General features: G+C 40.5%; 1 protein-coding gene across 10 annotated transcripts in view; it reads left to right on the forward strand.

Moving 5' to 3' along the window:
* The window catches only part of GTF2E2 (general transcription factor IIE subunit 2), a 78575-nt gene that overhangs the window by 35035 nt on the left and 20821 nt on the right, over positions 1 to 22719 (forward strand). For 5 of the 10 annotated variants that reach the window (XR_006743011.1, XR_006743012.1, XM_045588903.1 and 2 more), the window contains exons 7-8: positions 8393 to 8508; positions 10988 to 11119. Coding sequence is in view for 8 of the 10 variants with exons in the window: in XM_045588903.1 (XP_045444859.1) it covers positions 8393 to 8508; positions 10988 to 11104 (233 nt within the window). In the remaining 2 variants the exon portion in view is untranslated. Of the gene's footprint in view, positions 1 to 8392; positions 8509 to 10987; positions 11489 to 11573; positions 11702 to 15616; positions 16128 to 22719 lie in introns of those variants that run through there. The other 5 variants (XM_036458283.2, XM_036458285.2, XM_036458286.2 and 2 more) reach the window with 4 other exon arrangements.

Raw genomic sequence — 22719 nt, forward strand, 5'->3', positions numbered from 1 at the left:
GATGCACTGGCAACTTACATGTCATAATTGGTATTTTCCTTTAAGTGATAAAGAATTCTTTGTAAAGATCTGAGACTAAAAAGTGCAGCTTTGATTTACAAAGGTTAATCATACTATATTCTATATACTTATAGAAACTGTATGTTTCTAGAAAAATCCTGTGTGTATTAAACCAATATAAAAATAAGTTTCTAATATAAAACAATTGGGTTCTAGGCTCAGTTTATCATTGTAAACTGCTATTTTTTATTAATCTGTACTTTCTAGGAAAAATGGTTGGGAGGAAGCAGGCCATTCAATCTTGCTCGTGTTGATATTTATAGCAGAATAATGTCTTTTGGTATTGGGGTTGTCACTGTACACTATAGGATGTTGAGCAGCATGTCTGATTTCTTTAGATGCCAGTAGCATACTTTCCCTCAAACTGTCACAATCAGAAAGGTCCCAGACCTTACTAAATGTTCCCTGGGGAGCAAGTTGCCAGGGTTGAGAATTCTATTAAAGGTACAGCATATATGGCCCTGTCCCGGTGGCTCAATTGGCTGGAACATCAAAAGGTTGTGGGTTCGATTCCTGGTCAGGGTGTATACCTAGGTTATGGGTTCAGTTCTTGTTTGGAGTAAGTAGGGGAGTCAACAGATTGATGTTTTTCACATCGATGTTTCTCTTTCTCTCTTCCTCTTTTTCCACTATCCTTACCTCTCTCAAAAAATCAATAGTAATAAAAAACTATCCTCTGGTGAGGATTTTTTAAAAGGTTCAGCTTATGTTTATAAAATAGGGAAAAATTAAGATAGTCTTCTGACTTCTCTTTAAAAAATCCTCAGTTGATATTTTTCCATTGTTTTTAGATAGAGTCCAGAAGTGGGGGAGGGGGAGAGAGACAGTCAGACAGACAGACCTTGGTGTGAGGGAAACACATATAGATTGGTTGCCTCTTGCGGGCTCCTGACCAGGGCTGCAGAACAAACCTGCACCCAGTTGCAAGCCCTTTACTGGGAATCGAACTTGAGACCCTTTGGTCCTGAGCTGATGCTCTAACCACTGACACACCAGCCAGGGCTCTTCAAACTTTTTTCATGCACTTTTGCATTCAAGCCATTCATCGATACAAGGGACATTAACGTGAATGAGGTTTCTGTCCTTGAACTTATAGGCTGAGGAAGGAATGACCCAGGAACACATATAGTACAACATGGTGCAAATTGTCCTTGTGGTCTTCATACAGTGCTGTAAGGCCCTAGGGAGAACAGTTATCCACAGGAACCTCAGGGGTGAGGCACTGTTCTTGTAGTTGAAAGCGTCAATATTTCATAAATCTCTAATTTAAAAAAAATCTGGGTTTTTGTTAATTATGGAAAATGTGAGCTTCTAGAAAAGTCTCATTGAAAGTTGATACATTCCTATATAATAAAAGTGTAATATGGTAAGTCTCTGACCAATCGACCAGTCACTATGATGATGCGCACTGACTACCAGGGGGCAGACTCTCTGAACGGTAGGTTAGTCTGCTGCTTGAGTCCGGCTGATAGGGACTGGGCAAGAAGGCTGGACCTGCTCTGGAGCCCTCCTGCCATCCCTCCCCGGCCTGCTGGCCACCATCGCTGGCCAGGCTGAGGGACCCCATCCATTCATGAATTCGTGCATCAGGCTTCTAGTATCTTAATATTTGTCTTCCTATTTTTATGTATTTTGTATTTTGTACCTTAAAGTTCTTTGTCTCGATTTTATTGATAAAGATTTTTGCCGTGGCCCACTAGGTGGCAGTCTTAGCTATAAAGTAGAAATCTTAGGTGAGCAAGTATTCAGTTTCTGAAGAATCATATTTTATTACCTCTGTAATAGAAGCAAATATCCTACAATGAGAGTGTAAGTAAGAAGAGAATTTATTGTATAGTAATTTTAAAAATTAAATTTTGATTTTTTACAAATCAAATAGAATTTGATTGAACACAGAATAGTTGGATCTAGGTATGTATCTAATTTCACAAAGGCATTTAGTATTTTCTTAAATCAGGATCTTATTCATTTAGAGGCAGTATAAATGCAGTGGTCAAGAGGATGGCCTGAATAGTCAAACTGTAGGTTTAAATTTTAGCTGAGCCCCTTACTAATTTAGGCAAGGTATTTAACCCCTGTCTGAGATTCCTTATCTATAAAATAGGAACCTGTATCTTATTGCCCTTAAGAGGATTACATCAGTTAATGTAAATAAAATTGCTTAGAGCTTAGAAGGGAACCTGGCACATAGTAAGAATAAGTGGGAAGTAGGTGGGAAGAAATCACCAAGTAACTTATATGCATATATGTGGACACAGACAGTTGTGGGGTGGTGAGGGCCTGGGGGCAGGACAGGAGCGGACTGGATGAAGTTAATTGGGGGGGGGGGCACCTTTGTAATATTTTCAACAATAAAGATTTTAAAAATAATTAAATCCTGCAAAATAAAGAATAATACAATAGTAACAGTAATGTTAGCTGTTGTTAGTAGCATTGAAAAGATGAAAAGAGCACCAAAATACTCGGTGTTTAATCTTATCTGATTACTTATTTACCTTTACTTAGTTATCTGGTGATTGATTCAGTGGATCTGTAAGTTTTGTATTTGATTAGACAGCAAAAAAAGGCAATTTAGCAGTCTGAGGCATAATTTGCCTCAGATCTAGATTTGCACTGACCTTTTACAGTTATGTAATGTTTATTGGTACTTCACCAAAGCCGATGACTTTATCCCTTGCTGGTATCTTGTTCTTTTCTGCCTGGAAACTTAAACAGTTTCAATTTGATTCTTAAAATTCAGGACCCCTCCCAGTAGTTACTTCCCTAGAATCTTTGATGCTGTTTTATTATTATTATTATTATTATTATTTTAAATATATTTTATTGATTTTACACAGAGAGGAATTGAGAGGGATAGAGAGTTAGAAATGTCGACGAGAGAGAAACATCGACCAGCTGCCTCTTGCACACCCCCTACTGGGGATGTGCCCGCAACCAAGGTACATGCCCTTGACCGGAATCGAACCGGGACCTTTCAGTCCGCAGGCCAACGCTCTATCCACTGAGCCAAACCTGTCTCGGCTGTTTTATTATTTTTAATGGCTATATGCTATTCAATCTTTATGGATGTACTGTAAACCATTTTTCTGATGTCCACAGATAGAAATTTAGGTTGCTTTTTTGTTTTATTTTTTTTTCTATATGATATTATAAATAATGCTCAATCCTTGCACATAAATATAATTGTCCATTTGCCTAATTATCTCCTTATTGTAGTTTTTTGTTTTGTTTTGTTTTTAGTAGAATTGCCGGGTCAAAACATAGGCATATTTTAAAATTTTTCAACAGCTTGCCTGATACCCGTCATAAAATTTGAACCAATTTATCCCTTCACAGCAGTATATGAGAAGGTATCCATTTCCTCACCCTCCCTAGTACTGGATGTTGTTAGTTGACTTTGCCTGCCTTGTAGAAAACAAAGATTGTCCTGATTTTAATTTGTATTTTCTTGCAATGATTTTATAAAATTGAAGAAAAACATGTTTTTTCTCAATACTTTTGTCAACTGAGCATGTGCTTTCTCCACATTCATGAAAAAATCATGGTTAAAACTCAAGAACTATTTTATGTGACGTATTTCCTTCAATAGCCATGGTAAACCAAATAAAATTCTGGTTATGGTGTACATTTTAAAACAATTTTTGTGCCTTTTTGGAATTAGAAAAATGTGTAAAATGTGGTTAAAAGGTAGGTAGTTGGGAATTCTAGTGTTCACTTAGAATGGAGAAAGCATTGTTCCTACCCTTATAACAATGATGACAACAACAACAACAAATCCTAGACAGCTGCAAATGTACCATTTTCTTGAATCTAGCGGAGAGCTGAGGTTGCAGGGCCATTACTTGACCCCAAATCTAAGAAAAGCAAGCATTAAGGAAAGATGGAATAGAAGCTCTTGGTTACCTGGGACAGACAAAATGAACAGTGCCCATAAGAATTCAGTTGGAAAAAAATTTTTTTGAGAAAGAAGTACAATTTTAACATAAAATATACATGTTAACAACTGACTTGATTCTGTATTTTTTCTTCATGTTTTTGTTTTATTTTGTTAATCCTCACCTGAGGATATTTTTTCCATTGATTTTTAGAAAGAGTGGAAAGGAGGGGGAGACACAGAGAGAAATATTGATGTGAGAAAGATACATCAATTGGTTGCCTCCCACATGCGCCCCAACCAGGTCAGTTGAATTTTTCAATGAACTGCTAAAGGCTTTGTATGGACTAGCAAGACAGTATAGAACCTCTGGAGTCTGCAGATACATAGGAATTTGCACCTGACTCCACAGACTTTATTTGATGTCTACAAAAAAAAGATAAGGGTAGGGTGGGCATACTCCTTCATTGGGCAGGTCTGGAGGAGGGAGCAGTAAGTAGATGCTTCAGGAAAGATGAATTCTCCCTGTCTTCCCCTTGTCTCTTCTAGGAGAAGACAAAGCCTTAAATTGCTGTGGGAGGGGATCAGAAAGAAAACCCTCTACCTACAGGAAAGAAGGGCAAAGCTGTGCTGGGTCCAGAACTTCAGCAGAGGAGGCAGGGCAGGGCAGGGCAGGACACTTAGGAGGTCACTCCCCAGTCACCAGGGAACACAGTGCTTGCCCAAGACCAGGCTTAATGACATTAACAGAGAACTCCCACCCCCATACCGGGCTAACCGAAATGGCTAGCAGTTAATGCAGGGAAGTGCAAGAGCCTGGGGCTAACAGATCTTCTTAGGTGCAGCATAAAGGGAAGACCACAGGTTGAGCAGACACAGAAAAACCCTCTAGCAAATGAGCTTCTATGAATACATGTTGTCTGCCAGGAATTTGAAGCTTGTGGTGCATTATGGGTAACAATGGTAGCAATAAATTCCAAACTAAGCTCAGGTCCTGACAATGGAATGACCCCACCTCCACACACTAAAGGCCTAGCAGAAAGGAAGGTGTGTGTCTTTCCAGGCACAAAATCTGTTTACCTCAGTCTCAGCTGTCTTACAGAGGATATCCTGTTTAAAAAAAAAAAAAATTGAGTCATAAAGAGAAACAAGAAAAGCAATGCACTTTTGAGGCCAGGAAATTAACTGAACCATATTCTTAGGACACATATATTGGGACTATCAGATATGGAATTTAAAATAACTGGTTAATATGTTAAGCCCTCTAGTAGAAGTGGCAGACAACATGTATGACCAGTTAGGATATTTCAGCAGAAAGGTAAACATAATTAAATGAAAATTCTATAAATGAAAAGCACAATAATGAAATAATGTCTTCAATAAGATCATCAGTAAACTTGGCATGACCAAGGAAAGAATCTTAACTTTCGGATAGGCCAATACAAATGATTTAAACTGACATGGCAAAGAGAAAAACATGAAAAATTAAAAACAGCATCCATTAGCTTTGAGATAACATAGAGTGGTCTGAATGTGTAATTAAAATCCAGAAGAAGAGAAAGAGAATGGGATAGAAAAAATAATGGCCAAGAATTTTCCAAAATTAACAATAGACAACAAAACAAAGATGTGGAAGCTAAGAGAATACAAGTGGCAAGATTACCACCCCTGAAACAAATGCTAGGAAAGCTTATATTCAAACTGCTGAAAAAATGAAGATAAAGAGAAAATATTGAAGATAGAGGGAAAAGCTCAGTATAGAGGGGAAAAAAGGATTACAGCAGACTTCTCATTTGAACCCATGCAAATCAAAAGACATTGCAGTGATATCTTTTAAGTGCCAAAAGGGAAAAACTTTTCAACTTAGAATTCTGTACCCAGCAAAAAATACTTTCAAAATGAAAGAGAACTACTTTCAAAGTAATACTCTCTTGACATGACAGAAACTGGGAGAATTATCATCAGACCTGCATTACTAAAAGTACTGAGGATGTTCTTCAGGCAGAAGGGATACTAGACAGTAAGTTGGACCTGTACAAATAAGTGAGAGTGCTCTAAATGGAATAAATGAAGGTAAATATACAATTCATGTCTTTCTAATTTAAAAATGTTAATTTTAATTAAAAACCTTTTCTTATGTTTAACTGCTCTGAAAGATAGCTGCTTAAAACAAAAATATTAAATGTATTTTATTTTTAAAGTATATGTAATGGTAAAATTTATGACAATAGCTCAAAGGTCATGACGGAGTTTACTATTATAACATATTTATATGCGAGCTTATAGAATTTGCTTGGAATTAGAAAAGCTATTGTAGAAGTCCCAACTACCTACCTTTTAGCCACACTTTACACATTTTTCTAATTCCAAGCAGGAACTAGAAGCTCCAACCCTCCACACAGTGTAGCCCCTCCCTTTTTCATTTTTAATATTTATTTTTATTGTTACAAGTATTATAGATGTCCCTTCTTTCCTCCTCCCCCCACTGATCTCCCTTTACCTGCTCTCTCCACCTCCACCCCCTTTCACTTTACTATTGTTTGTGTCCATGGGTTATGCATATAAGTTCTTTGGTTAATCTCTTCCCCCACCCCACCTCCAACCCCACACTGTAACTTTTTTTTAGTAATATACTTTATTGATTTTTTGCAGAGAGGAAGGGAGAGGAATAGAGAGAAACATCTATCAGCTGCTTCCTGCACACCCTTTCTGGGGATGTGCCTGCAACCAATGTACATACCCTTGACTGGAATTGAACCTGGGACCCTTCAGTCATTCTATCCACTGAGTCAAATCGGCTAGGGCATGCTTTGCAACTTTTGACTCCTCAAAAATATAGCAATTAATACCCTACTATTGACTGGAAGCCTTACTGATAAAATAAGTAGTCAGTTAACATATTTATATGTTACATAATGAATTCTCACAATAAAGTAAGGTAGAGAAAAGAAAATGTTATGAAAAATTTAAGGGAAGCCTCTCTAATGCCAGGGGTCTTAATCCAGCATCTAGAAGGGTTCAGGGATCTGGAGAAGGCACTGCATGTCAATTAATAAAGAGACTAGAAATACAATATAAGCTTGTAATTCACGGGAGAGCCAGAGGAAGCTTAGCTATAGTAGCTAAGTTCTCCCTATCTCCGGACTCAGGGTTCTCTTTGTTTCTACATTTTCCCTAGAGCAAAGTAGATGTACATATCAAAGGTAAGATTTAATATATAGTAGGCATTGTCAGTTTTGGGGGAACTGCCTTCAGCTGTTCAGATGTTTGGCCAGCAGGAGGCAATAACATGTAGATTGAAATGCCCTCAGTTGTCTGGCAGCAAGCAATTATTTATATAAATTTAGCTTTGGAGGAAATGTTTTTGGCCATTCCTGTAGGCAATAATATGTATCTTTCAGCCCTTGCTGAGGCTCAAGGTGCACCACGTTTTGATGAACTTCTTGCATTTATGATCTGCTGGAATTAGCCTCCAGCACCTTTCCCTCTCCCCTGGGAGTCTGTACTTGTTCTTCAATAAACCTCTACCTTTGCTATACTAAAAATATGTGCTTGTGTGTGTGTTTGTGTGTGTGTGTATTTAATAAGGTTTTTGAGTTTTTTCAAATTGTCACTGATCTCCAAAAAATTTTTCAATGCATTTATTGAAAGAAATCTGTGTATAGCCCTGGATGGCTTAGCTTAATGGTTAGAGCATCAGCCATTGGAGTGAAGGGTCTCAGGTTTGATTGCCGGTCAATGCTCAATACCCAGTCATACCTTGGTTACAGGCTCAATCCTCGGCTTCCGTCTGTGTGCATGTGGGAGGCAACCAATCGGTGTGTCTTTTGCATCGATGTCTTTCTCTTTTCTATCTTTCCTTTCCCCCACTCCCCTCTCCTGCCCTTCTACTCTCTCTAAAGAAAATCAATGTGAAAATAATATCTTCAGGTGAGGACTTTTTAAAAAATCTGCATAGAAATGGACCTGTGCAGTTCAAACCCATGTTGTTCAAGGGTCAGCTGTGATCTGTATAGCTCCTCACTCCATGTAAAATGTTCCCATTGTCCCTGTGTGTTTCTTTTTACCAATAGGAGAGGAAATGGAGTACTGAGCTCAGGGGAGATGAGCAGGAATTTGAACTATTTCAGTGCAGAGGACTGATTGGTGTAATAAAAGGAGACTGGGACTGCCTTTCCTCCCCAGGAAAGCAGGGAGGCCTTTCGCACATGGCCCCTCATTTACAGACTGAAAATAGAGCATTACTGACCTGTTCTGTGAGGATGCAGTTCTGTTCTCAGGCCCTTCTGCTCAGTGTCCAGCATTTGAATGTTGTCTCACTTCCTTTGTGTTTATAATGAAATCGCAGATGTGCAAATATAGATCAGGGGAGTTAACATTGAAGCTTGGATTCCCGTCACTGAGATGCTATAGCTTATAAACATCTATTGTAAAATATCTACTGTTTTGTTGGCACAGAGTTTCAGAAACTGTGGAGGAGTGTCACTGTGGATTCAATGGATGAGGAGAAAATTGAAGAATATCTGAAGCGACAGGGTATTTCTTCCATGCAGGAATCCGGACCAAAGAAAGTGGTATGTAACCGCTGGGAAAAAATGTAGTCCTCTGTTCTTTGAACTGTTAGCCTGCTTTCTCTTCTCTGAAGAGCAGGTAGTGGGTTCTCCCTTTCAGTTTTTTCTGTGTCCTGATCCATTGATATTGGTCAGTTGCAAACCAGATTGCATGTGGTCTATTGAGGGCCATCAGATCTCTGCCAGGGTTGCTCCCCAGGCATGTGCGAATTTTCCCCTTCCGACCGCCCTGTCCTAGTAATGTCTGCTCTTAAGTTCCAGCCATAGCAAACTTTTCCTAGTGCTCACATGTCCTGATCGTGGCCTTTTAAGACTAGCCGTCTACCCTACCCCCAGACTCCTGCTCCAGGGCCCCGTCGTGTTGGAGTCTGGCTCTCCCTCAGTCCTGATCACGTTGAATTGTCCTTGTTACCTTCCAGATCCCTCTGAACCAGGTAATACAATCTTTTAGCCTAAATCCTGCTCTGAGGAAGGATTTATAATGGGATGAAGACTTGTGAAATGGTCTGTGCTGGCTAATAAATAACTGTGCTAGTCCAAGGACAAAGCCTAAATGAGAACTAGTTCACATTTTAGACTCCAGCTGCAGCACCTCTCTAACCTCTTTTTCTGTCCACCACCAGGCTGTGTAACTTGCCTTCTTCCTTACTTTTTGTGGGTGTGTGTTTCGGTGAATTTTTAGGGCTCCTTAAAAAGGAAGATTTATTGCCAGTGATCTCCGTAAATTAGTGTACATCCAGTGCTTTTGGTTTCAGGTATACTGAAAAAAATAGAGAATAATAATAACAAATCTTCATGTGCTCATCTACTTCCTAATTTTGCCATATGTCTGTTTGCTTTATTTACGTTGGATTTACACACACACACACACACACACACACACACACTCACATTCACTCCAGTGACCCAGTGCACTAAATTTGTGCACATTAAAAGGGGATTAATTAGAGGAAATAATTTAATATTGCTATTTGCCCTTTCTGTGTAATGCAAGTGTCAGAGATGAAGGAAAGTTAGTAAAAATCTGCCGAAACCGGTTTGGCTCAATGGATAGAGCGTCGGCCTGTGGACTGAAAGGTCCTGGGTTCGATCCCAGTCAGGGGCATGTACCTGGGTTGTGGGCACATCCCCAGTAGGGGTTGTGCAAGAGGCAGCTGATCGATGATTCTCTCTCATCGATGTTTCTAACTCTCTATCCCTCTCTCTTCTTCTCTGTAAAAAATCAATAAAAAATATATTTAAAAAAAAAAAGAAAAAGAAAAAAGAAAGTTAGTAAAAATCCTTCCTCCTGTCAGAGTCTGGGGCTCTACAGGACCTAGAGTCAGGTCCCTGCCCACCCACATACACCTCAAAATCCCGTGAGACCCAGACCTGGCCACCCTCCACCCCCAATTGGGCTAGTTCCAGACCGACCAGTCCCACCCTTGTCAAGCCCTGCTGGGCAGGGGGCATAGCCTCAGGCCCTCTGGCCCGGCGCCAGGACTGGGGGCTTGGCCTGAGGTCTCCCAGCCCAGATCGGGACAGGGGCATGCCTTGAGGTCCCCCGTCAAGCCCAGCCAGGCCGGGTGTGCAGCCTCAGGTCCCTTGGCCCAGTGCTGGGGCGGTGGGGGGGGGGGTTGGGGAGAGTGCGGCCTGAGGTACACTGGTCTGGTGCTGGGGTGGGGGGTGGGGCCTGAAGTCCCTTGTCAAGCCCAACCTGGTGGGGGGGTGGCCAGATGTCCTCTGGCCTGGCACTGGGGCGGAGGGTGGGGTGGGGAAGCAGCCTGAGGTCCCCTAGCCCAGCACCAGGATGGGAAGTGCACCTTGAGTCCCCTGTCAAGCCCCATGGGGTCGCAGGAGGATGTAGCCTCAGGTCCCTGCTGATTGTTTGTTAAGGCTCCTTATGGGAACTTGGCCTCTGTTGTGGGTGCAGCCATCTTTGTGACGGAGTGATGATCAAGTAGCACATTCCCTCTTTATTAGATAGGATTTTTTTTTTTAGAGAGAGAGGAAGTGGGGATAGAGACATCGATGTGAGAGTACAACATCGATTGGTTTCCTCCTGCTTGCCCGCTAGCGGGGATCAAGCCTGCAATCAAGGCACATGCCCTTGACTAGAAATCGAACCAGCAGCCTCCTGGTTTGATACCCAGCCTACTGAGCAATACTGGCCAGGGCTGAAGTATATATTTTTAAACCAGATAATAGTGATGAAAAACAAAACTTTACTGCCTCTCTTTTTATTTACTTAGTGCCTAGAATAATTCTGAGAAGTTGTGCCAACCCATTTATTCCAGTAGATGCATATGTATCATAATAGAAAGTATAGTTTCTTGTTTGTGGTTGGGAGTGTGCTGTGGGTTGATGTGCGTGAAGTTTGGTTACAAAGCAGCAAAACAAGCCAAATACCCTGAATCTCTTGCTGCTGGTTTCTGAGCATCCTGAGTAAGTCCTTATGCTTTACCCTCTGAGAGCTGCTGTTTGTTTTTACCTTTTCCTGTAGGCCCCTATCCAGAGAAGGAAAAAGCCTGCTTCACAGAAAAAGCGACGATTTAAGACTCATAACGAACACATGGCTGGAGTGCTGAAGGACTACTCCGACATTGCTCCTAGCAAATAATGAACAGTTTTGTAGGTGAGCAAAGAGTTACAAATACAAAATCAAGATCTTTCTTGATGATACTGGGATCTGAAGACTGTCTTCCCATTCTACTCCTTAGGACTGAGGAGAGGAGCAGTTCCGTTTACAGAACAAGTTCAAATTACCAGACTCAAAGCTTATTCTAACTGAATAGGCTGATGAGAAATGTGATGTTCCCTGTTAACTTCTCTTCTTGGGGGAGAGGCATGCAGGTGTCTGTGCTGTTTTATCTCTTCTTCTAAGTGGTTCCTGGTTCCATTTTCCCTTTTATTCCTTTAGCACAAGTTTGCAGATAGTCTTGAATGCAATATTTGTTTATTCCAAAGTAACATATTTATAATAAAATCATTGCAGAAGGAATTGCAGAAGTTAGTGAATAAGGTGGTTTCTTTTCATTCTTGGCAATGGCAGTTGGCAGCTCCCAGCTCCGGTCTTTAACTCCCAACAGGGGCCGTGTTTGGGACGCTGTTGGAGACTGGGACCTGTGCTGCGTTGCTGAACATACGGAGTTTGTAGTTGGAACTCAGAATGTGCCTTTTGCTAGCCAGTGAAGCAGTAAAGGTACACGACATGTGATTTGTAATGTTTTCTTTTAAAAGGGTAATGAGAATTTAGCCTCTTGGATTTTGTCTCACGCCATCAAGGATGGCTAGAGTCGTCTTGCCAATCTGAATGTCAGCTTGATGGTGAGGTTCCTCTGGTGGAGAGTTTATCTCCTCATCACTGGGCAAGCTCTTGAGAGCTATTATCAAATACATGGGCTCTTACGAGTCACGATGCCTTATGGGAAATCTCTATAATCATTCCAGCCTTCTGTAGCAAACTATCTGTTTTACTTAACTGTACTTGTGATACGGTCATTATAGTCCTCATATCACAAATTAGAATTGTAGTGGATTATAAAAATAAGGTTCGATGTTCTCAAAAAAAGGTGCCATGGTATCCTAAAGCAGTAAGTACTTTGTGCAGATGACAAGGAATACTTTTTCGGCTTTAGTTCTTTTTATCCCTTCTGTTTACTTCTTACCTGCATCTACAGAGTCCTTGTTTACCTTTTTCTTTTTAAAAAATATTTATTTTTTTATTGATTTCAGAGAGGAAGGGAGAGAGATAGACAGAAATATCAATGATGAGAGAGAATCATTGATCGGCTGCCTCCTGCACACCCACCACTAGGGGGGATTGAGCCCACAACCTGGGCATGTGCCCCTGGCCAGAAATGAACCTGGGACCCTTTAGTCAGCAGGCCAATGCTCTTATCTATTAAGCCAAACCGGCCAGGACTGTTTATATCCAAGTCCCAAAACATGGCATGAGAATATGTAAAACAGAGTCTGCAGAGCATGGGAAACTTGCTGGTCTAGCTGTATAGCAGAGGTGTTTTGGCAAGTAAGGTAGAGCTTTAATGTTTTAAGGTATAAAACTAGTAAATTTTTCTGTAAAAATCTGGAGCTAACTTATTTCCAACTATGCCTACTTTTCGTGGCCTGTACACACCATCCTTCTGTTTTGTTTTTCCAGTCTTACTGAGATAATTCACCTACAGCTCTGTACAAGTTTAAGGTGTAAAGCATAATGGTTTTATACATATCATGAAATTGTTACTACAGTAAGTCTGGTTAATATCCATTACTCCATTATAGATACCAAAAATGGTTTTGTTTCTGATGAGAAATCTTAGGATTTATTCTCTTTTAAAAAAAATTTTTTTTAATTGATTTCAGAGAGGAAGAGAGAGGGAGAGATAGAAACATCAGTGATGAGAGAGAATCATTGATTGGGTGCCTCCTGCAGGCCCCCCACTGGGGACCGAGCCCACAACTGAGATATGCACCCTTGACTGGAATCGAACCCAGGATCCGCCAGTCCACAGGCCAACACTCATCCACTGAGCCAAACCAGCCAGGGCAGGATTTACTCTCTTAAAGTTCATATACCAAACAGCAATGTTAACTGTAGTCAACATGTTATACATTATTATATCCCTGGTACTTAAAACCTGTTAACCGGGCAGTTCCCTTTTTAATTACACAACCTGTAATGGGCGCGTACTCTTTCACTAGGACGTGTCAGTACGTCGTGCCCGGAGGACGTAATTTCATATTATTATTTTTTTTATTTATACTTAATTAAAATAAATGATATATATATTTTTTTCATTTATATATAAAGCACAAAGGAAAATACAAAATTACAAAAAAAATAGAAAAGAATACCAACAAAAAATGGAAACATCGAATTAAAAAATTATAAATTTTACAAACAATTATAAAGATTACAAAAATATATACTGTCCCTCTCAGGGCGCAACATATATTTCCAGGATGTATTCATGCGTCCTACCCGTTCCCGATATTGCTTATGTTTGACATATTTATACGTCCCGCTCGGTTAACAGGTTAAAACTGAAAATTTGTACCTTTTAAGTATCCCTCTCTAGTTTTTCCTCCCTGATCTCTCACCTCTGGTAACCACATTTGATCTCTTTTTGATGAGTTTGGATTTTATTTTAGATTCCACATGAAAGTGAAATCATACAGTACTTGTCTTTTTCTGCCTGATTTATTTCACTTAGTAAACTACCTTTGAGGTCCATCCATGTTGTTGCAAGTAGCAGGATTTCCTACTTTTTAATGGCTGGATAGTATTCCACTGTGTGTATACATACACACACACATCATCATCTTTATACACTCATCTGTCGACGGACATCTACGTGTTTTCATGTCTTGGCTGTTGTAAATGATGCTGCTCTGTACATGGGGATGCAGACATCTATTTGATATAATGTTTTTATTTCCTTCAGAAATATTCCCAGACGTGGAATTGTTGGATCATGTGATTTTTTTTATTTATTAAGGTATTATATGTGAACATATCTTATCAACCCCCCCTCACGTATGCCCTCCCTCCCTAGAGTTTTGCGTCCATTGGTTATGCTTATATGCATGCATACAAGTCCTTCGGTTGATCTCTTATCTCCCCCATATCTCCCTCCCCTCCCCACTGTAATTTGACAGTCTATTTGTTGCTTTATTGTCTCTGCATCTATCTTTTGTTCATCAGTTTATAATGTTCTTTATTATTATAAATGAGTGAGGTCATGTGGTGTTTCTCTTTCATTGACTGGCTTATTTCACTCAGCATAATGTTCTATTCCATCCAGGTTGCTGCATATGATAAGAATTCCTTCTTCTTTATGGCAGCATAGTATTCCATTGTGTAGATGTACCATAGTTTTCTGATCCAATCATCTGCTGATGGGCACCTAACCTGTTTCCAAATCCTAGCTATTGTAAATTGTGCTGCTATGAACATAGGGGTGCATATATCCTTTTTGATTGGTGTTTCTAGTTTCTTAGGATATATTCCTAGGAGTGGAATTACTGGGTCAAAAAGGAGTTCCATTTTCAGGTTTTTTGGGAAACTCCATACTGTTCACAGCAGTTGCACCAGTCTGCATTCCCACCAGCAGTGCACAGAGGGTTCCTTTTTCTCCGCATCCTCGCCAGCACTTGTCATTTGTTGATTTGTTGATGATAGCCATTCTGACAGGTGTGAGATGATTTTTATTTTATTTTTATTTTTGGTGTGTGGGTGTTTTTGTTTGTTTGTTTTTTATTCTAGAGAGACAGGAAGGGAGAGAGAGAAACATCAATTGGCCACCTCCCACACGTATCCCAACCCGAAGATAAAACCTGCAACCCTTGTATGTGCGGAGAATTGGGAATCTAACCTGAGGCCTTTCTGGTGCATGAGACGACGCTCCAACTGACTGAGCCACTCAGCCAAGGAGTAGGGTGGTTCTACTTTTAATTTTTTGAGGAAACTCATTAGGTTTCCGTAGTGTCTGTACCAGTTCCCGCCTCTTCATATCCTTGACACCTTTTGCTTTATCTTGATTTTTTTGATGCCCGTCATTCCAACAGGCTTGAGGAGATACCTCATTGTAGTTTTGATTTGCATTTCCCTAATGATTAGTGATGCTTAAACATCTTTCATATACCTGTTGGCCATATTTATATCTTTGGAAATATGTTTATTCAGGTCCTTTGTCCATACAGCAGTGTTATTTTTTTTGTTTTTGATTTGTATGGGTTACTTATATATTTCGGATATAAACCCCTTATCAGATACATGGCTTGAAATATTTTTTCTTGTTTCATAGGTTGTCTTTTCATTTTGTTAATTTTGTTTTGTTTTTAATATATTTTATTGATTTTTTTTTTTTTACAGAGAGGAAGAGAGGGATAGAGAGTTAGAAACATCAATGAGAGAGGAACACCAACCAGCTGCCTCCTGCACACTCCCCACTGGGGATATGCTCTTGACCGGAATCGAACCTGGGACCTTTCAGTCCTTAGGCCGACGCTCTATCCACTGAGCCAAACCGGTTTCGGCTTGTTAATTTTTTTTGCTGGGCAGAAACTTTTTTTTTTTGATGTAGTTCCACTTACCTAATTTTCATTTTGTTGCTTGTGCTTTCTCTGGGTGTCATCTAAAGAGTCATTGTCAAGACTCATGTCAAGTACCTTTTAAAAAAATTCAGAAAGAGGAAGAGAGAGAAATATCAATGAGAGGGAAACATCTATTGGCTCTTGTTTATTCTAGGAGCTTTAAGATTTCTGTTCTTACATGACTGTGGCTTTATAATTTATCTTGAAATCAGAAAGTGTTATGCCTTCTGCTTTATTCTTAGGATTGCTTTGGCTAGTTGGGCACATTTGTGTTTTATATAAATTTTAGGATTGTTTTTTACTTCTGTAGAAAATACCACTGGAATTTTGATAGGAGTGGCATTAATTCTATAAATGGCTTTGGGTAGTCTGGACATTTTAATGTTATTTCAATCCATGAACATGGGATATCTTTCCATTTATTTGGGTCTTCAATTTCTTTTATCAATGTTATGTAATTTTCAGTGTGGAGATCTTTAACCACCTTGGTTAAATTTATTTCTAAGTGTTTCATATTGTTTTCCATACTATTGCAAATGGGGTTATTTTCTTTATTTCTTTTTAGATAAGTTATTGTTAGTGTATAGAAATGTTATTGATTTTGTATGTTAATTTGGTATGATGCAACTTTATTGATTTTTTTTTATTAGAGTGAATAGTTTTTTTGGTGGGTTCTTTAGAATTTTCTCTATATAAAATCATGTCATCTTCAAGTAAAAACAATTTTACTTCTTTTATTTGTTCTGGTGCTTTTTATTTCTTTTTTTCTCACTTGATTGTTTTGACTAGGAATTTCTGTTCTGTGTTGAGTAAGTGGTGAGAGTGCACACTCTTAGAAAAACTTTCATTGTTTCTTCACTGAGTGTGATGTTAGCACTAGGCTTGTCATGTATGGCCTTTATTATGTTGAGGTATGTTCCCGGTTTATTAAGAGTTTTTGTCATGAACAGATACTGAGTTCTTTCATGCTTTTTCTATGTCTTTTGGATGTTTTTCTGCCATTGATGTATCACATTGATTGATTTGCATACATTAAACCATTCTTGCATCCAGATATAAATTCCACTTGGTCATACTAAATGATCTTCTCAATATGCTGTTGAATTTAATTTCCTAGTACTTTATTGAGAATTTTTGAATCTGTATTCATGAGAGATATTGGTGTGTAATTTTCTTTTCTAAAAATGTTCTTCTTTGTCTTTGGTATTGGAGTAATGCTGGCTTTGTAAAATGAGTCTGGGTGTGTTCCCTTCTCTTTGATTTGTTGGAAGAATATGAGAAAATTGGCATTAATTCTTTAAATGTTTGGTAAAATTCACCTGGGAAGCTACCTGGTCCTGAGCTATACTTTATTGGGATATTTTTGATTACTGAGTCAATCTCCTTACTAGTAATTGATCTGTTCAGATTTTCTATTTTTTAGTAGTATGTTGCTAAGAATTTTTCCTTTTTTTTCTAGTTTGTGAGAGTATGGTTATAGTATAGTAGCCTCTCACGATTCTGTATATTTTTGTGGAATAAGTTATAATGTCTCCTTTTTCATATATAATTTTGTTGATTTGGGTCCTCTTTTTTTTTCTTTAAAGAAAACCAATTCTTAGTTTTGTCAATCTTTCCTGTTGTTTTCCTATTCCCTATTTCATTAATTCTCTAATCTTCATTATTTCTTTACTTCTGTTAAATTTGGCCTCTGTTTGTTCTTTTTCTAGATCCTTAAGGCATAGAGTTGTTTATTTGAGATCTTATTTCTTAATGTAAGTGTTTATTGCTATGAATTTCCTCTTAGAACTGCTTTTGCTGCCTCCCATAAGCTTTTGATATATTGTGTTTCCATTTTCATTTATCTCAAGATACTTCTTTGTTTTTCCTTTAATTTCTTCTTTGATCCACTGGTTATTCAAGAGAGTGTTGTTTAATTTCCACTTATTTGTGAATTTTCCAGTTTTTCTTCCATTATTGATTTCCATTTTTATACCCTTTGATCACAGAAGATGCTTTGTATGATTTCAGTCTTAATTTTGCTAAGGCTTGTTTTGTGGCCTAAAATATGGCTTATTCTAGAAAATGTTCCATGTGTAAGATATGTAAATGTTCCATTTGATAAGAATGTGTATTCTGCTGTTATCTGCTAGAATGTTCTATATATATGACTGTTAGTCAATTTGCTCTATAGTGGTGTTGATATCCACTGTTTCCTTATTGATTCTCTGTCTGGATGATCTAGCCATTATTGAGAGTGGGGTATTAAAGTTCTCAACTATTATTGTACTGCTGTTTTTTAAATCTTTTTAGTTCTGTTAATTTTTTATTTATTTGGGTGCTCTGATGTTGGATGCATAAATGTTTACAGTTGTCATATTTTCTTGATAGATTGATTGATCCCTTTGTCATATTGTAATGTTCTTCTTTGTCTCTTTTTACTATTTTTAGTTTAAAGTTTATTTTGTCCAATGTAAGTGTAGCTGTGCCTGCTTTCTTTTGATACCATTTGGTTAAAGTATCTGTTTCCATTCCTTCACTCTCAGTCCATATGTGTAGTTAAGGCTTAATGAGTCTCTTGTTGGCATTTTGAATCTTGTTTGCTTATTCGTTCAGCCATTCTTTGTATTTTGGTTGGATAATTTAATCCATTTACATTTATTGATAGGTAAGGACTTACTGGCTTTCATGGTTTTTTGTAGATCCATTGTTCCTGTTTCATATCCTGTGTTCCTTTTTGTGTTTTGATACCTTTTGATATCAGTATGATTTGACTTTATGTTCTTTTGTGTAATTACTACAGGTTTTTCCCTAATGTTACCATGAGGCTTACTTAAAATATCTTAAGTGGGTAATGCTTCCAATTAGTTTCCCTTCCTGGTGCAGTGGGAGAACCAACTTCAAAGCTGATAAGGCTCTTTATGATCTTGACTCAAGCTGATGTGAAAGTTCTCTGGCTAAATAGGGACACTAGATTTTCACTGCAGACTTAACAGCTGAGCATTGTGGGCTATGCAACTCAACTTTACAGATGTTCTGGCCAGGTTTTCTAGTCATGTGGGGCTGGGAGCTTCACTCAGCAATGATGGCATGGGAAATTTCCAGGTTGCCTTGATCAGGACTTCTGCTTGGGAGCGGGCAGGAGCAACACTCAGCGGTGGGTGGGTCCATGACTTCACTCCCCTGCTTGCGCAGAGCCGGGAACCCTACACATGTGGCACTAGCTTGGCAGGTGATCAGCTCTGCTTGCTTCTGATCTGTTCTAGCGTTGCTGGACTATGCAGCTTCTAAGTGTTGTTGCCAATCTGTTGACTCAGCCCCCCTGCCTGAGGCAAGGGCAGACCAGGCTCAAGGGCTAGCAAAGCTCTTAGTCTGAGAACCAAATCAGACCTGCACCTGCTCATTTCCCTGGTTGGACTGTGACATCTACTTGTTCAAATATGCTGGTTGGGATTATTACAGTGATGAGCTGCTTAACAACAGGGATATTTTTTGAGAAGTGTATTGTTAGGTAGTTCATTGTTGTGGAAACGTAACAGTGTACTTACACAAAGGTAGGTGCCATAGCCTACTACTGTAATTGTATGTGTTGAACACTTGTACCACTGGTAATGCATTAGACTTGTATTGCCACAGACACGAGTCATGCATTGCACTATATTATGATGGCTATAATGTCATTAGGCAATAGAAATTTTCCAGCTCCTTTATAATCTTATGAGACCACTATCTATATGTGGTCTTTTGTTGACCAAAATGTCATTATGCTGTGCATGATTACTTGGGCACTGCAGGTAGGAATTCAGTCTGCCAAGAACTCAGTGCTGATTGTTGCAACCCTTCCCCCTTCTCTGCCACAATCAGATTCCCAATGGTTAAATTTCCCTGCAGTCCTGAGGGGTGAGGTTGAAGGGGGTCTCCTAAGAAGTGACTCAACGCTGGGGCAGGTGGATGTCCATCCTGGCGCTCTTTCCTCTGGAGGAACTGGAGGCTTAGGGGAGACCTCAGCATGGTGCTGCTGTGGCCTGGACGATGCGGTTGGTGTGGACCTGTTCCTCGTACCTTCTGATGTCATCTGTCTTGGTCTCTGTGGTAAATTAGACCTTGGAACCCTGCCCCAGCGTGTGTATGTGTGTGTGTGTGTGTAGGAAACATACTTTGGAAACAGGTAGACTAGACCCTGGCATTGTGCTTTTGACCTTCCTTCTGGCCATAGTTAAAATAAAAGCACATTTTCCTTTATAAAAGGATTTCCATTGGAAATAAACCCGCTGGTGCCCTCCAGCAGAGTGGCAAGACCGCCGTCATAGGTCCCTTTGGACAGGTAGGCCCGTAGAACTGGTCCGGCTCCCCTGGTTTGGAGGCAAGCCAGCACATTCCTGTGACTTAAACCATGCGGCTTCAAGACCCTGTGAGAACCCAGTGAATTTCAGCCACCCAGAATTTTGCAGGGGTCATGCTTCAAAGGACATTCAATCCAAACTTATCTTAAAATAAGTGAAAACACAGAAAGGTACTAAAGGAGAGAACTGAGTAACCGGAGCCTGAATTAGGCAGGACCTGCTTCACAAACACCCAGGAGCAGGTTTATCTTGCACTTGACTATTCTAACAATTTGAACTTTCTTGCTGAGCCCCTCCCTTTCACCCAAGCCCTGTATGCTAGTTTTCGGGGGAAAGTGCTCTTTTGAACAGGTAAATTTTACCCTGAGCATCATTTCTCATTCAGTTTAGGGAGGGTTTTTTTTTTTGCTCTGAAGACGTTTGGGTTGAATTTAAGCCTCTGGCCTAAGTTTCTGATTTAACTGTGTTAATTGGCATGGTCAGGGTTTCACTTGAATTTTAAGCGAAAGATGTGTGTGAGCAGTGGTGTGTGGAAGGCTTCACTGTTGTCCTACTTATGGGCATAGTGTGTTATGGTTTGTAGGAAAGGGCTTTCCCCCTCATTGTAAAGCAGGAATCAGTGTGGTGGGTGCCCTGGAAGTACTGGTGAAATAGAACTTGCCGGTTTACTGGAGAGCTGTGAAGAGGGTAAAACGAGAAAGAATGTTCATGACATATTGGCATCTTTGGGTTGTGGGATTGTAGGGCAGCCAGGCCAGTTTAGGGAAGGGTTAACACTATTAAGTCCCATCGAGGAGGGCCTGTAGCAGAGGCAGACAAGAGCTTCACTGTGGCAGTTTAAAATTCCCCCGTTTGGGGCCTTACTCAGTCAGCTGACTCCATGTGTTTTCAGTATTCACAGTCCTTAGTTTTAGTGTAGGTGTTTTAAATACCAGTATTTCAGGTAACACCTCACTGATGATAGATATTCTCCCGCCTTCCAAGAATCCTATCTCATAAAGAGTGAAGATGCTAATTGACCTTCATGCCATCACAAAGATGGCGGTGCCCACAGCCAATGAGGAAGGGATATGCTAATTGAATACCATGCCCTCAGAGATGGCGCCCAGTCCCCTTAGCCCCACCACGCACCTGCCTCCTCAGCCCCGCAAGGCCAGCCCAAGGCATGGCAAGCCTCGGCTGTCAGCTGCCTAGCTGCCCAGGGCTGGCATGAGGGGCAGGCAAGCCCTAGATGGCAGCTACTCAGGTGTCCAAGGCCACCTGAGGCTTGAGCTGCCAGCAGTGGCCGCAGCAGAGGTGTGATGGGGCGTTGCCTTCCCCTCATCACCGGGTTGCCTACCGCCCCCAAGGGCTCCCAGACTGTGAGAGGGGGCAGGCCAGGCTGAGGGACCCCCCTCCGGTGCATGAATTTCCAAGCACTGGGCCTTGAATGCCATATAATTGTTACGGGATAGAGTGGATTAGGAGTTGAAGAGTAAGACCAGTCATGTACCAACACTCTTAAAACTGGGTGAGGGTGCTCCGTTCTTTGACAGGTGGATGTCTTAGTGATGTGGCAGGCCGTAGGGAATGTGTACATATTCCTAGCACTAGGCTTGCTCAGGAATGTTCCTTATGCCACAAAACTCAGGACCCAAAGATGCCGTGGGGTGCTGGGGTTCGGGGAACCTCAGAGATGAGAGCAGTGAGACTTACACAGTGGTCCCATAGAAGGCCCAGCGTATGTATAAACGTTGGGTCTAGGTAGGGGTGTCGAACTCAATCAGAGAAGGGGCCAAAATCTAAAATCCAGCCTAAATCGAGGGCCGAATGGTTTACTGAACAGTCATAAACTGTCATTGTGATGGAAACACAGCGGAGTGCAGTGATGACAGCTCGGTGCGGGCCACATTGCAAGGCCTGGCGGGACGGATTTGGCCCGCGGGCCTTGTGTTTGACACATGTGGTCTAGTGAGTTTGAAGCTTAGATATGATTAACTGGCGTTGACTTTCATTTTCAAAGTTCTTTTAATTTGTAATTTTGTTAGAGGCAGAAGATATAGCATAGCATTTAATGTTAGATGTCTGTTTAGTCTTAGGTATGTTCACAAGGGCAGGCCTCACCTCCCAATAAACGGTTTGCTTGTTAATGAAAGAAAAAAAAATTGGCTTAGTACCCATTTTTTGTGGCGCCTACAAACTGGGAGTGTAATGTAAACATGAGGGAACAAACAAACTTGATCTTTCATATCCCAGGTTCCCAGTTCTAGGCACTCTTCACTCCTGCCTGTAGTGACTGAAAAGGCAGTTTTCAGACTGTAATGAAGCTGGTACCCAGCTGAGTAGTCAGTGGGAACATACCAAGTTCATAAGCACCAGGTAGGCTTGGCCCTTGCACATCACTGATGACCATCAGTGTGGTGATGCCTGGAGCACCCATTCATCCGTCCCCAGTGCCTTGTTCTTCAGGGGTGAAGCCCTTAATTCCTAGGCTGACCTCTAACCTCTGGCGTCTCTGACTGGGAAGTCACAGATGGGCAGAAGCCAGAGCCTCATGACCAAGCCTGTCCTGGAGCCATTGGCATGGCCTCTGCAGCTCGGTTGGTTTTCTTCTGCTCCGCCTGGGCTCCAGGGTAGTGGAAGGCTGCGATGGGGACCTGCTTTTGGTGACCATCTCCTCTGTTAAAGGGATGTGAGATCCAAACCACCAGAACAGTAATGTCAGTGCCCGACAAGACTTGCCGGAACTGAGCACTGTGGGTTCCCCTTCTGGGGGAAGAGGGCTTGGTGAGAGTGTATAGAAAAATGCTTTTATCATCTTGGCTATCAATTGTAT

The sequence above is a fragment of the Pipistrellus kuhlii genome, unplaced genomic scaffold (assembly GCF_014108245.1).
Source record: "Pipistrellus kuhlii isolate mPipKuh1 unplaced genomic scaffold, mPipKuh1.p scaffold_m20_p_3, whole genome shotgun sequence".
In the NCBI taxonomy this organism is placed as follows: domain Eukaryota; kingdom Metazoa; phylum Chordata; class Mammalia; order Chiroptera; family Vespertilionidae; genus Pipistrellus; species Pipistrellus kuhlii.